General features: G+C 39.7%; 1 protein-coding gene across 4 annotated transcripts; it reads right to left on the bottom strand.

The window, feature by feature from the left end:
* Positions 1 to 1,329: 1,329 nt before the first annotated feature.
* Positions 1,330 to 13,812, bottom strand: LOC126805521 (chromatin modification-related protein EAF1 B-like). 4 transcript variants are annotated; one of them, XM_050532302.1, is made up of 23 exons: positions 13,449 to 13,812; positions 12,238 to 12,438; positions 12,078 to 12,132; positions 11,891 to 11,988; positions 10,358 to 11,789; positions 10,153 to 10,272; positions 9,812 to 10,015; positions 9,397 to 9,585; positions 8,975 to 9,055; positions 8,615 to 8,672; positions 8,020 to 8,525; positions 7,849 to 7,908; positions 7,542 to 7,599; positions 7,247 to 7,440; positions 7,059 to 7,112; positions 6,877 to 6,957; positions 6,545 to 6,682; positions 6,284 to 6,400; positions 5,483 to 5,583; positions 5,143 to 5,352; positions 4,682 to 5,009; positions 2,284 to 4,059; positions 1,330 to 1,833 (listed from the first exon to the last, which is right to left on the bottom strand). In XM_050532302.1, the coding sequence occupies exons 2-22, from the start codon at positions 12,378 to 12,380 to the stop codon at positions 2,365 to 2,367; spliced, it is 5,922 nt and encodes a 1,973-aa protein (XP_050388259.1). In that variant the 5' UTR covers positions 12,381 to 12,438; positions 13,449 to 13,812; the 3' UTR covers positions 1,330 to 1,833; positions 2,284 to 2,364. The 4 variants fall into 4 exon arrangements, with proteins under 4 accessions (XP_050388259.1, XP_050388257.1, XP_050388261.1 ...); XM_050532300.1 differs by having other exon boundaries at positions 1,330 to 1,828; XM_050532304.1 differs by having other exon boundaries at positions 1,330 to 1,828; positions 2,284 to 4,008.
* Positions 13,813 to 15,304: the final 1,492 nt, after the last annotated feature.

Raw genomic sequence — 15,304 nt, 5'->3', positions numbered from 1 at the left:
GCTTCTCAACTTTTAATTGAACTAGTGTCTCTTTCAGTTCAGGTTCCTTCTCGATCAACGAAAATGGTGAGTACCCGGCGAATCTAGGAGTACGTACGTCCAAATTTCCATCTTCCTCTTCGGGATCGATCGAGTAAGAATCAAGGCTTGCGGATAAAGTTGAAGGCCTTCATTTCTTTTATGCTGAAAGAGACCCTTCCTAGGCTCCTAGCTACTATAACAGCTCTGGGACTGGAAAGGAGAATGGTGCAGTAGGAGGATGGGAGTTGTTTGCTCTGCCGAGGTGAGTTAGAAATTCGGACGTGCTTATTTTGAAGGAATGCAATGTTGCAATAGGATTACCTCCAACTTTGTGAGAGTTGGTACGTGTGTGCAATGGTATAGCCGCAGATGAACGAGTGGGCAGGAGGTGGACGTCTTCTTCATGTTTCTGTGGTGTGTATATTTTGCGAGGGAAGGAACGTTACTGTGCCCCTACTCATGCTATATAGTACGTATTCTACGTCTCATGCAAGAATATCAAAAATATGGCATGCTAGGAAGAACAAGAGAAGTGCGCACAAGGCAGAGCTAGGTTCGACGGTGGGAGGTCCCCGGCCCCCAAGTAAATTGCGAATTTGTGATGGGTCATTTTTGCCAGAGCTCAACGCTGGAGAAATTTCAGGTTGTTGAGATGGAGAATAAGTTGATTCCGTGGGGCATACTACGTTATGGTTAATGTTATGCATGCAGGATGGGTGAGAGCCTCGTATGTATGCTTTAGTAACATATCACGTTTATGTTTGTGGATCAAGACAAATGAAATAAGTATATTGAAGTTTTATGATACAAGCTAGTTCGATTCGTACATCTTCATATCATTTCTGCTGTTATTGATCAAAAAAAAAATTGTAATCGATTTATGACTGTTCAAAACATTTGAGGTCGTCATCAACAAAACGCAAAAGGCCTCAGTGGTGTTCGGGGGTCATGGTATCAGAACACCGCCAATACTGTCCTCACTTGGTCACTTGAATTCAAGTATATCATTCCCGGTGGGATTTATCGAGTGAGGTTTTGTGGCCTCGACTATCGATGTTAGATTAATTAGAGAATTAGACTAGTCAAAAGAATTAGGTTTTACACGTATTTTTACCAGGATTTCGTTTTGCTCTGTTATTCTGATTTACATAATAATCCACTAACCCAATGCAACACTTTTCGACAACAAAAAAGAAAATACCCAATGCCATAGGCCTCAACTCCCAGTATTATTACGACTTCTGTTTTTCTCAACCTGAGAAACCAAACTCGACAGAGAAATATTTGGGTGTTCAAAGAAGAATCAGATCTGGATGATTGACTCATTGCATTATAGATTTCAGAACCGGTACAGAGATTACATTTATTCCACAGGGGCAGATGGCAGTGATAGTTTCTAATTCCATTGACCAATGTATAACCAGCATCTAATATTCACAAAATTTCCAAAGGCTTTGCCCATAAAAATGATTGCACCACCCTTAATCTGAAAGGGTAATAATACATGCGCTAATCTACTGGGCCAAAAAGAAATAATGTCCCTCACAAATTAGCAAGGAGACCATCGAAAATAAAGTAAAGAAAGAAAGAACATAAATGAGAAAGAAAGGCACTAGAAAGGAAAGATAAGACCCTGTACACATACCTCTATATCAGTCTATCTTCCCAGAGCTCTAGCCCAGTGGTAATTTACATGATTCCCAAAATGAAGGGAGATGCCCTAAAGCATCACTTCAGCAGTTCAGCTAAGCCATAATAAAGCCTGCTAAAGCCACAACCACATCATCCCCTTGATGATTAGCCTCATCTGCACTAAACCCAACCCTTGATTCAGAACTTAACACAAAAATTGTGGAGCAACATATATCAACACAATAAACTAGGTGATCCGGGAAAGTATAGCACATTAGCACCAGCGTAATGCAAAATGAACTAGCAGCCAACCTCATGCAAAACAACAAAATGGTGAATCAATATTAAATTTCTACGGATAAAACAAAAAACCCTTAAAAAATTATACAGGACTTTAAAAAAACGTACGACACTTCATTGCCAAACATTTGAAAATAATCAACTACTAAGCCAGGGAAGGTTTGACACTAAGAAAGCCTTAGCTACACTCAGGTTTGATACTTTGAACACGGTAACGACACTAGTGTACAGCAGTCCCAATCGTAATAAACATCAAATTTCTTGAATGTTATACCACATTGAAATATATCAGAGGCTAAACAGTGTAAAGATAAGAGGATTTTTAATTACCTGTACACTGCTGTAACAAGGGCATGCAAATCCAACCCTGGCAGTACCGGCGGCTGCAGCTTCTCAATTCCATAGAATCACTCATTCCGATTTTGAATTACCAGGCATCATATATAAACCACCTTCCAGATGCTGCATTTGTCGCTGAGAGTGCTGTGACAAAGGCAGTTGATGTAGGGGTAATTCTTGTTCCGGCTGCTGCTGTTGCTCTTGTTGCTCGTAGAGTTGTTGGGAAGGGAGTGGTAGCGAAGGTGACTTTTGCAGTAGCTGCTTCTGTGGCCATTGTGCTCCAGCAATATGCCCATGAGAGGTAAAGTTACCAGATACTTGCCTTGGGCCTAACCCTTGACTGACAGGTGCCGGTGATTCATTACCAGGTGAATTTGTCAGTGATGTGCTCCCAAGTGAACCCTCTTGAGCTGTTGAATTTGGCAGATTAGAATCATATGCTGCCTCTGATGATTTCCATTGTGCAATTGCAGAAGAAACCGGTACTACATTGGACGAATCAAGACAGGACTGAGGAATTCCCATGCTTGAACCCGCCGGAGAAGTACTATTCACAGGCTGCTCTTCAGCAGAAGCTAGATCACTTTGAGACTTGATTGGAAGTTCCGAATTCACTTGACGATTCAGCTGAACTCTCTGGACATACGGCTGAGTCTGATTAACTTGCTTCTGTTGCTGTAGTTGTGGCTGCTGCTGGTGGGAGGAAGATATAGTTTCTGTAGACACAGACTGATGAGAAGCTGATATTGCATGCCCAGAGGGAACAGCTGGTGCCTGACCTTGAGCGTTGTTATCAGAATGAGATGGCTTTTGCTGGAGTTGCTTCAATGAAGAGGTTGCTGGGCTAGAATGCAACTTTTGCTGCAACTGAGAATTGTTTGACGATTGAGAAACCAATGGTTTTGATGTTGCTGGGCTGATGCCAGACCCAGAATATGCAGTTTGACCTTGCATCAACTGCATGATCTGTTCTCCTTTTTCAAGAGCTTGACTTCCTGGAGGCATCGATAGTCCATTCAGATGAGATGGATCAACGGGCATGTTTACAGGGTCGATGGAGAGGTTCTGATGCGCCATCGAGTTCCCTCTTCCCATTCCCTTAGAATGTTTGGTCTGCTGCTGAGATTGCCCAAATGGCCGCTGCTGAGGGTGGTGCCTACCAGATTGCTGAAGATGGTGGTGTTGCTGCCTTTGTCGTTGCTTCCCCATTTGATTAGTCAATCCACTTGCACCAGGATTCTGACTCATCCCATGAGGTGGCAGATGATGTTTCTGCTGGTGCTGGGATGATGTGGGAGCCAATGGGGAAGATGGTGTACTAGGGGGCATAGCTGCTGCGTGAGGTGAATTTTGTGACTGAATCTGGGAGCTATTTTGCAAACTTGAAATGGGGAGTTGGACCTGTGGTTGGACATGCGGCACCAAGGGATTGGATGGTGCAAACTGTTGTTGCTGCTGCAAAAACCGCTGTTGATGCAGCTGCCTTCCTTTAGCCATTTGCATGGCATAGGCTTGTTGCTGCGACCCTGTCACATGATTGGGGCCTTGAAGATGAGGGTGATGAGGGCTACCGATTGCATGGGATTGTTGAGGGGATAACTGATGTTGATGGCCTGGATACATTTGAGCACCTGATGAAGTTGCCTGACTAGGAAAGCCAGAACTCAACCCGTTAAATGGAGGAATACCTTGGCCATTCCCTTGGTTTACCTGCATCTGAAGCTCTGGAGTCATTAGCTGCCTCTGGTGATCCGGATTATGGGCAGGCTGTGATAGCAAAAAACTCTAGCCAAATAAGTGACAATTGCAACTTGCATATAAGAAAGGGTAATTTTGAAAACAAAAAAATCTTTGAACGTAGCTTCTTCAGCACCAACAATAACATTCTAGAAATTTCGAATACGCAAGATGCAATTTAACTTACTTACTTAAAAGGGTAGATGAATCAACACTTTCATTTAAGGGCTACGATTTTTTTTTATCCATGAAACAAAACAAGTTTGGTTCCATTGGAATAAATAAGTACATGTATACACAAGCGCAACTTCAGAATTTGAGTTGTACTATGATGCAAGGAAAAAGAAGCCTCCACACAAAATTGCGGCTCAATGGCTCATATATCCTCAGTCTCTTGTTCCAGTGTGCCTCTACTGACAAACTATAACACTTGAGTGATGCAGATGCACATGAATGCAATTGGAAGACCTGAGTTTCATTAGCAAGAAAGACATGCCACATTCCACAATCGAAAGTCATAATATGCATATATGTATCTTTTTTCAAAAACAAAAATCAGTCGCTTGAGTGTGTATGAGCAACTTCTAAATGCAGGAAGAGCTGGGACGCCATCACACAAATGAAATGGAATACGAAGTCAAATATAACTTACCCGCATCATGTGACCCTCCCGAGGCCTTAACACCAAGTTAGCTGGACCAGAACCAGCTCCAGAGTGTACGGGGCTTGGTATCCCCACCATACTGGATGAAGCCATTCCCTGAAACCCTGGCCTTGACGCTGCGGTTCTATTCATTCCACACATCATGCCCATAACATTTGCACCCGCTACCATTCGCACTCCACGATCAGTTCCTGGAAGAGCCCCAGGTACTAATAAGCTGGGCTGCTGAATATTTCTACCAGCTAACATTTGATTGTACTGTTGCATTCTTTTCTGCTCTTCTACTGGTAAAGCAGATCCCCTTGGACCACCGTACCTACCATCCCAATTACCATGAATACGAAAACCACATGAGTCATCAATAAATGAATTAAATGTCAATAACACAGTATAATTGAATCAATAAACCAGACCCCAAACGGAAAGTCACTATTCCAACTACAGGATACCTGACTGTAGCACTAAGCGTGCCAGATGGTGATGACAAGTTGCTGCCAAGAACCATACCAGAAGTTCCCTGTAACGAGGCATTTGGCCCAGAGGGCAGTAATGACGTCATAGCACCCTGATTTGCCATTGGTAAGCCGCTAGTATGAGAACCTTGATATCCAGATGAAAGATCTGGGCTTGATGAAGTGGCATCACAGAGATCAAGAGGCCTTCACACAATTTCAAATACATAAGTATCACGGTCACCAACGGAAAACAAGCATACGGAGCAGAAATATGCAAGAAAGATACTCAGGAACATGGACAGTATACAAACAATGACTTGAATAAATAACTTACGTTAGACTACCTCCATTCAGGTTATTTGGACATACTTGGGAAAGAGCAAAAACATGAGAATTGTGGACTGTTGTTACTTGTTTCGGATCCTGGTTATCATTCTTCACAAGTAAAGCCGATATCAGAAACGAGTTCTACAATACTCTAAGAAAACAATTTATTACAGTTGCAAAAATGAAGCATATTCCTCTAAATCATAAAAATATGTTATCTAAATGCTCAATTAAACCTTTCTCCAAACAAATAGGATGTTTGAAATGAAGTTAACATCGATGTCATTATACTATATTATGACACCGCATTACTCATTGTTATAGAAAACCTTTTTATTTTTGATTGTATAAATAAGAATGATTTGATTAAGAACTGCCACTTTGGAGAGAGGACTAAAAAGATTCACACATGTACGATGTAATCAATCTTATGCAAAAGTGCAAAAGCTTCAATTATGGAACTTGAGTGGATAAACATTCAAATTATGCAACTAAAGCTGTGAGATGTTTCCATGACAATTATGGGATACTTTTTATCTTTAGTGCATGGTCAGGCCCAACGTTTCTTCCCATGTATCTGGGATATGAACCCCTCCACAATATCCATCTAGCTACTTCCTAATGTTAATTGTCCCCTAAAGATTGTATGGTCATAGTAGAGCTGTGCAGAAGAATAATAAAAGGGTTTGGAGACTTCTGGCTAGCACAGTGAAACTTATGATGCTACACAAAAACACAAAAAAGTTTTAATCAAAATTGAGCCACCACATCAGACTTTGCAGAGAGTAAACCCATAGTTGTCACGAACCTGACTCCTTCTATAGTGATGCTTCTGTCCAATCTTGATTATCCTTTCAAAATGAGATTTAAGAGTGTCCTCTTCCATTGGCTCTTGCAAACGCTGAAATAACTGTCGGGCACTTCCCTATATACAGAAACATCAATGAGCAAACATAGCATAGTCAAAACTATAGCATTTAGTTCTCAAACTCAGCACGAAACAACATTTTGCTAGGTTGTACTTCTAAAGAAGAACTCTGAAGAGGATAAACTATTAAAAGACCCTTGCCTTCGGTATGCCAGGGATTGTAGATGGATATGGCTGAGATGACCCTGAATCTTCAGCACTGTCAGCTCCATCAGCAGTATTCAAATCCATTAGACTTTTGTGACGCTCCTTGCATTCCTTAGGCGTGCGGAAGATACACTGCATATTACGAAGTCAATCAGAAAGAGACCCAAAAGATAAGACTATAAAATAACAAGATTAATTCAAAGGACACTTATGAATATAGAAACAAAGAATCGTTTCACTTTAAAGAAACACTATACTCTTAAAATGCATCATAGATCCTCATCAATGAAGATAACTATAGGAGATGTTAACATATTAGTGCCAACCTTTAGGTGCAGGGTACTGTTGATAGCGTCGCTTATGAGTTCCCAATTTGGACCCATATCGTGCACAAGAACAACAAGTGCCTAAGGTAGCCAAAGCAATAAGGTTAGAGTATTATTGGCAACTCTATATATATTGAATAAAGAACAATTTGGAAAAAGATTGATGATGCGGACGTATTAACCTGATCTTCAAATAGTGACCATGGACTTGTGTAACCTGGCTGCCCAACAGGTATCTACAACAGGGTTTATTGCAAACACAGAGTAAAAGACAGCATTATAAGACTACCAGGTAAGACTATAGTGCTACTCGACATCAAATAAAAGTAGAACATTTGCACAATCTAAATGGGAAATCTCCAAAGGTTACCTTCAGTTTGGTTTTCCGTCCCCTGTCCCGACCACCGATCAACTTGATAAATTTACTCGGATTGGTCATATTACTCATTTGGGATGCCACTGGAGAGGGAAGGGACCCAATCATTGGAATCATACCATCATAAGTATTGTCTAGAGACTGCTTTAATATTTTCGGCTTTTTTGCATTATGTTGCCCGTATAAACCTACAAAGAACACAGTACTATATAAGGGGAGAGAATAGCAGGCTGTTTGTCATATAAAATGATAGAGTAACAGTTAAAAATATAGCGGTTAAGACAATTACCAATTGTTCCATTAGACTCAAAATGATGACTTTCTGATCTCTTTTTCGAATAATCCCTCTGCATATTTAAAGCACCATCAGTTATTAAGTCTAGATTCTCTCTCGACGATATAAAATAAAAATAGAAAAAATGCTGGCAGTTTTGCAAAACACTAAAATGCTTATTGTATAAAACAAAGAACTAAAAGGAAAAATAAAATGGAAGGTAAACAACAGTAGAAGTAAATATCATAGGAAATTATAGTAAAATGGAACAAACAAAAAAGGGGCGAACCCCAATATCATATGTAGCAGATATAGGGATTACCAGGTCATTATGAGTAGGTGAATCCATCTGCCACCCTTTGTCATAAGTGGAACCCTGCAACTATATACAAACAAATCAATTCAATTTGGAAAACAAGCTGTAGAAGCTTCAAACTACTCAAAGCTTCAAGATTATTCCAAGGATAAGCCAGTACAGTTATGAGTTATGTACCAGATGTTTTTGCTTCTTCTTTTTTTTAGGCTTCATTGATGTTTCTGCATGGTCATAGGATAGATGTCTTTCAAATTCACCAACAGACTCAACCTCCATACTTTTCTGGAACTGGGATCCACCATGCAAGGTACTCTGATCATCCTGAAAAGAATTAGTATCTCCACTGGAAGCATCTGTCTTAATTTGAGTCTGAACATTCCCAGTAGCTCCAGCACCAAATGGACTAACAACCCTCTGCCTGGAAGCAGTGCGCATGCGTTTTGTTGGTATTGAGCCAACATTAAGACTAGCAGGCCTCTTCCCCATCAACATGGACTGTTGATTTGTTGTTGAACATGGTCCATATGGAAAATCAGCTCCTGCTTCATATGTCCTAGAAGACTTAAAACCCTTCCGCTTTTTTTGATTATATGTTGATGACTTGCTACCATCAAATGCCCCAGGCAAATAATAAGTGCTTGTTTCTCCTTCATCCTCATCATATAGAGCGTCTTGACTAAATTCTGAGATTGGTGGTTAAAACTTGAATGAGCACAAAGATTCACTACAGATTGCAACGGTTAATTATGACAAACTAGTCTTGAGCACATACCAGCGCCAGCATCATTCATAGATGTCTCAACCTCCTCTTGCATGCTACTGCTAGTTCTCTGAAAGTTTCAGGTCACTAATCAGCAAGCATAGATATAATTAAAAATAACTCAACAGCAATAAAATCATTCTAAGAAACTGTTCACAAAAGCAATGATTAAATAGAACATATAAATTAAACTTTTTAAAAAGTTCTCTTTAGCAAACAAAACTGACAAGAAATTCTAGCACATGGTATTCCTAAACACCATCAACCTATCCACGCAGTTCATGCACCAACAGGGACTTAAAATAGCAAAGATTTCCCTTTTGAACCAGATTGAGGCAGAACATTAAGTCATATTGGTGGTCGTGCATTTACCTCACTGAGAACCAAATGAGATTCAATTGATCTTCTGTAGGTTTCCATTGCACCAGAGGGTACTGCATAAAAGAGGTTTTCCTGCCAAAGGGGAAAACTCAACTTGAAAAATGACCATACACATCTACAACAGATATATATGTATAAAAGTAGAGCATAGGTTTTGATGATATATCAATGTCAATTTACATAATGCATGTAAAGCACAAAAACACAACTATTTCTCTGAGATATACGGCAAGAATCTGATTATTCTTCATTTGTCGTAATAATCACATTTTGTCTTGTGCTCTTCTCTTGTTCACGTATGTGTGTGTGTGCGTGATAGAGAGAGAGAGAGAGAGAGGAGGGGAGATGGGTGGCTGATGTTAACAATTAAAAAATTTTAGCTGACTAAAGAACATATAGAAACATGACCATACTTCTGTAAGATGGTCCTCCCATGACATTTCTGTAATGCCTAAATCAGACAATCTCTCAGGAGTAGCAGGAGCTTGTGCTTGAAGTTGAGGACCAAGAGAGTTATTATACTTCAAAAATCTCACTGCATATCGCTGCATAGGAAGTGAAAAGTTTTTGCTCCATCGCAGCTCCAACTCTTTGTTAGGCCCCTGCAATGATCATGCCTTAGATCAACATAATTTTTGAATAGGTAAATCACCAGCATATGAACACAAAGAGAGACATAAATTTTGGTATTGTGTCGCCATATATGCACAATACCAATGGTGTATAAACTATTATACACCAAAATTTAGCATATGAACTCACCAGTTAGCAACAATTTTAATAATTTAGAGTATTCACTCCCACCTAAGACGAAGAAAGCAATCTTACTTCGATGATATTTTGACGATCACTTGAATCATCACAATTCAAGAGGGTCTCAGCTGAATGCCAAAATTGGTTGACAGCATTTGCCAGGGTATGTGCCACTTTCTTTAACCCCCTTTGTTGTTGTTGCTCTTCAATTCTCAACCGTGATGTCAACGCAACACGGTGACATATCTGAGCAGCAGCAGTTAGCTTCCAAAGACGCTCCTATTAAACAAAAAGAATGTGGATAAACATTTATAAACTCATTGCAGAAATTGCCTTCCCTCGAAATAAAGATTAGAACGGAAGGAAACAATGCATGGGCGCGCTTCCACCAAATAGCTATAATCATAAGGTAATACCTGTGCAAAATCGTTGGCCAACCATGACATTTCCTCAAGGACATAATCCCACTGAGACTTTTGGCGATTATCAGACGGTAAAGAGCGAACGGATAATTCTGCAATCCTCTTACGCTTGGCCTGATTATTACATTTCATGATTTAGAAAGAAGCTCCCTCCATGTTTAAAGATAAAACATCATAGATATTGGCAGAGAGAACTAACCTCTATCATCCGAGCCTCTTCCAAAATAGAATCTTCATGTGCCTTGTCTACCACTTTCAAGTGATCACCAGGAGTCTGATGGTCAGAACCCTTAGTAGAGTCTATCCCTGACATGATAGTTTCAGGAACCTCACAGATAGATATATCCTGAGGAGTCTGGGATCTGCCCGAAAAGTTCTCTTTCTTGATGATGGAACCATTATCAACCATGTCATGAAGTTTCTTTTCAGCTTCTGATACAGGACAACCACTTTGTTGCTGACCCTCAGTATTTGGATGAAGTTGTACTTCATTATGCACTTCAGATCTACTTTCATTCATATCTCCCTCAAGTTTTACTTGAGAACCAGAGTGGCTGTTATGAAAACCAGAAGCTTGGAGATTATTAACCGTGGCATTACTGTCAGCAGCTCTGCTTTCACTCTTTTCTAGTATCATTTCATCAACAGCTGGAATTTGTAGCCCTTCAACATCTGATGTTTCCATGATATTTTCAATATCATCATTCCTTGTAGTACATACGTCAGTATCATTATTTACATCTAATCCTAAACTAGTTTGAGTACAAGAAGATTCTGAGTCTAACCCCTTTGTGCCCGGTGCATTGCTAATTTGACCTTCATTTGGTAAACTTTTACTCTCTCTATTTAAGTTACTAAATCCATTCACCTGGACAGAACTAATATCATTTTCGGTCTTTGTAGTAGCCTCACAAGGAAGACATTCAAGTATAGATGGAGCTAATGGATCCCTCTCATCAGATCTCCCTGAAACAGCAGCAGTTAGAATTTCCTTAGTATCAGTCTGAGATGGTTGAATGTGTTGGCTCTCTTTCAAACATTCAGGAGCTGTAACATCCAATTTGCTTTCAGGGCTATCCTTTGCCGGACCAGTATATATTTCAGGAGCCTGTGCCCCATCAAAGTCCATATCCAACAGATTATCAGAAGTCGCAACCTTAGGAGAAAAATCACCATTAGACTTCACAGACTTTACGTTAGTGACCGAAGGTAGACTCTGGTCCTTTTGGTTGTTAGTTCCAGATTTCTGTCCCTTGAGATTCTTTAACATCCTGCGAGAAGGTAACCCTTGTCCACCACAACCCTGTTTATCAGTAGAACTTGAATGTGTACCTTCACGATTAGGTCTAGACCTGTTCCTCCGAGCATAAGGACGAATTGCTGAGTCTTCTGATTCCTTGGCATTTTGAGTCCCATCCATTGGGGAAGACTGTTCTGATGGAGCGGTGTTATTTCTTCTACTAATACGCACAGAATTCCTTTCCTCTTCTGGTATATCATTGTCCCCATCAAATAGTAAGAGATTATCAGCACTGTTGGGTTCACAAAGTGTAGGAACCTCTGGTCGACCACTACTTTCGACAGAGTCTCCACGAGGTGATGCAGTCAATGCAAAACTACCTTTTGCTTCACTGAGATAGCAACCACAATTTCGAAAAGAAAAGGTGAATAAAATTTAGCTAACAAAAAAATCATGCCATATCATGATTAGATTATGTACCACTGAATCTACCTGGTCACAAATTGTTCTGGATGCTGATCAGTGAGTGAAGTAGACTGGACACTAACAGAAGCTGCATTACCAAATCTGAAGTCCAAAGGATTGCCACCCTGAAGTTAAGGAGACGTATCACATGATTATCATTACTACAGATAAAAGTAAAGGATAAATAAAATACCAAGGGATGAAACTCGCTTACTTTCTCAAGAAATTCTAGCTCCCTTCTCCTTTCCTCCCGCACATCATATTCCTGTCTGCAGGCAGCATATGACAGGTCATTATATACATTATGCACATACGAAGATTATCAGAGCTAGTCTTGCGAGGTGTGGAAATTGAAAGAAATAATAAGATAATACCTAAGCTCAGCTTGAGCCTTCTCAATAGCTGCTCGGCGCGGAGATGTTTTCAAACCAACACCAACTCCGCCGTCAACCACTCCACCCATGGAATCCACCTCTGCATTTACTAGGAGAGCAGATCCAACATCACATCCATGCATTCCGACTTTAATGCCCACAACCTTTAATCTCCCATCTAATCCAAAATCTATAGAATCTCTGAAATAGTAAAATATCATATGAGACTAAAAAATTAGCTAAATAAATCATATAAGGATGCTAAACCAGTACACAAGTAACAACTATTAACTAATTCCTGCATGCTAGCACCTGTGTAGGAACTATTCATTAGTTGCAAAATAAAATTGTAAAAAACAAATTCCAAATGGCAGTCCCTGACAATAACAGTAACACAAAACCAATGGCAACAATATTTCAAACTATCCAAATAAGCATTCAGCTACATTCACATGACTGAATTAAAAATGGGACCAGCTAACAATATGAAGAACAGACTTTGCAACTGTAATTAGAGACTCCTAACTTCTCACATTTGCAACTGTCCTGTTACTTCAGTAACCTCGAAAACACATGAGACACAAAATCTACACCCAGTTTCATTGTCCAGTTGTATATTAAAATTTGCGTCCAGTCTACAGGACGACAGACAATACAAGATCAACTTAAACAGCCACATTACTGATTCACTAAAGCCCCCAGAGTATAACAATATACTACATAGAAAAAGCTGAACAGTGCATCCTAGTTCAAATAAGCACGAATAAGAAAATACGCATGTGTCCTGTCTTCAATAGGAACACGAAAAACTAACTGCCTTAATATGGTAAGCTTGCTATTAAACACACCGGAAACCAGGTAGTGATCTGATACTCTGATTAACACTATGATTCTCAATGAGCAGTAATTTCGACATACGAGCCTTAAAGCCAATCAGAGAGCACCAAACTCTCACGCATGCAAAGCTTTCGAAGCCACCGGCATGCAACTCACAGACACACACACACACACAACACAATCGAATTCAGACCCCTAATTCCGGTGCCAGCCGGTATGAACCAGAAGCATTCAATCACAATGCATTACACAATCACTCACGAATTACAAGCCCGTATTGGAACGAAACCCTAATTCCAATCGAAACGCCCCAATTTCGAATTCTAGGGTTCGTGGGACCAAAACCTAGAACAGCAAGAGAAGGGGGGAAATACCTGGAAATTGGGAATTGGGGAATTAGGGCAATCGAAATTGGGAACTAGGGCAGAAGCCTGGGATGGAGGGGAGTTGAATTGCGCCGGCAATTTCTCTCTCCTAGGGTTTTGAAGGGTGAGAAATGTGAAAAAAGGGGGACGAATTGTGCCCTAGAAATCAAAACATAAGGGGCAAAATGTCAGACATGGAAGGGTAGCTGTGCATCGGAAGCGTTCGAATTTTGAGCTCCCTTTCGCTGAGGAAATTGGTGAGTGAAGAAGAGAGATTGGTTATGGTGTGTTGTGTAGATTGGGGGACTAATGGTGCGACCTCTGAGAATAATTATAGTTTGGGCTAAACGGATGGGGGAAGAAGAAGACGAGCACGAACCAAAGAGGGCTCTCTCTGCCTTTGCAAATTGGACGTTCAATTTTTGGGCCTTTTTCAATTTTTTTTTTGTTTTTCTTTTCTTTTCTTTTTTTTTCTTTTTTGAAATTCGATTGGGGTCAATCAAAATGTGACTAAAGCTTCTTAGAGAAAAATTCGAAAATATTTGCATGTCCATAATCTAGGAAGAGTTATATATTGATTGGTGGCTTTATATAAAATTAAATGCATGAGAAGGTTTTGAAGGGGTTATAGAAAATGCAAAAGATACGTTGTATTTTGATACTTAAATGCAACATGTAATATAAATGCTCCAATGAAACCAATAAATCATACTTAACGTAAATGAGAGGTTTTAAAAAAAAAACGTAAGTAAGAGAATCCGATTAATAATTTTTTTTTAGAATCAACGAAAGTCATTTATCAGAATCAGGTAAAATATGATACAACATGAACACATTCTGTCATCGCGGACTATGACATAATTGAAATGTAAGAATAAACTAAAACCTAACAACTAGATCTTTGAATACTCATATGCTGAATTTGTCAACTCAAATGCCACCTCCAAGTATAAGGGTCAAGTTATAGTGTAGTGAGATTGTGAGTATGGGATGTCGTACCTAAAGGATTAGAAAAACCCTTTCTAACTAGGACAACCTAAGGGGTGCTAGAAGAACATGCAAATGTACAAGTCACAAATCAAGGCTCACAAGTGAACCCAGCTTCACGGTGGATATATGCAAGATGGTGTAGTGATTTAAATTTGTTTCGGATGTGGAGTTACTTCTAAAAACTAAATGACCACTTAAAATGTAAACTAGGTTTGCTAAACAAGATGTGATGAAATGGATGAGAATTAGGACTTAATGTTTCCACCTCTAGCTTCTCTTGTGAACAATAATACTACTAAATTGAATGATGTCACTCTAACTAGCCAATTTCTCTCCTCGTATCTCTCTCGTGTATGACAAGGGACAATTTTCTTTGTTGGTATCAAGCAACCCCTCTCGGGTGTAGTACTTGACTACTCAAGTCATGCATATGAATCCGGTTAAGTATCAAATGCATTACCCTAAGTGCATAAAGTTTGGAGATGAAGAAATCATGCAAACCAACCATGCTTATCTCTAAGTGATTGTAGCTCACAACTCTAACATGCACATATGATATGATATCATGCTTCAAACAACTAAGGTTAATCAAGCATTAATCATTCATCATGTCATGGCAAACAATCATACACAAATTGATTAAGTTTCAGCATGAATGTTCAACTTTTGAACTAGCATATTAGAGTGCTAACGAAAAGTGCATCAAACAAAAAATTTATATTAATGTCATACATTATTGGTGGTGGAAAAAGTAGAAAAAAATGAGGAATAATGGTGTAGTGAGTAGGGTGGTTGGTTATGGAATAAGTGGGTGATAAAGGAGGAAGTGAGTGATTATGGAAGAAAGTGGGTGATCACCGTGATCATAGAGGAAG

The sequence above is a fragment of the Argentina anserina genome, chromosome 2 (genome assembly GCF_933775445.1).
Source record: "Argentina anserina chromosome 2, drPotAnse1.1, whole genome shotgun sequence".
Classification (NCBI taxonomy): domain Eukaryota; kingdom Viridiplantae; phylum Streptophyta; class Magnoliopsida; order Rosales; family Rosaceae; genus Argentina; species Argentina anserina.
Note: the sequence above shows the minus strand (reverse complement) of the source record. Positions and strands in the feature narration are given on the sequence as shown.

Bases quoted from the DNA above. Each gene is read 5' to 3' on its own strand.
- LOC126805521 (XM_050532302.1), bottom strand. From the start codon at position 12,380: ATGCATGGATGTGATGTTGGATCTGCTCTCCTAGTAAATGCAGAGGTG. The intron at 6,401-6,544 runs GCAAGGGTCTTT...TTCTGTATATAG, and splicing joins CAATCCCTGGCATACCGAAG to GGAAGTGCCCGACAGTTATT. The intron at 4,060-4,681 runs GTAAGTTATATT...TTGCTATCACAG, and splicing joins GGGAGGGTCACATGATGCGG to CCTGCCCATAATCCGGATCA.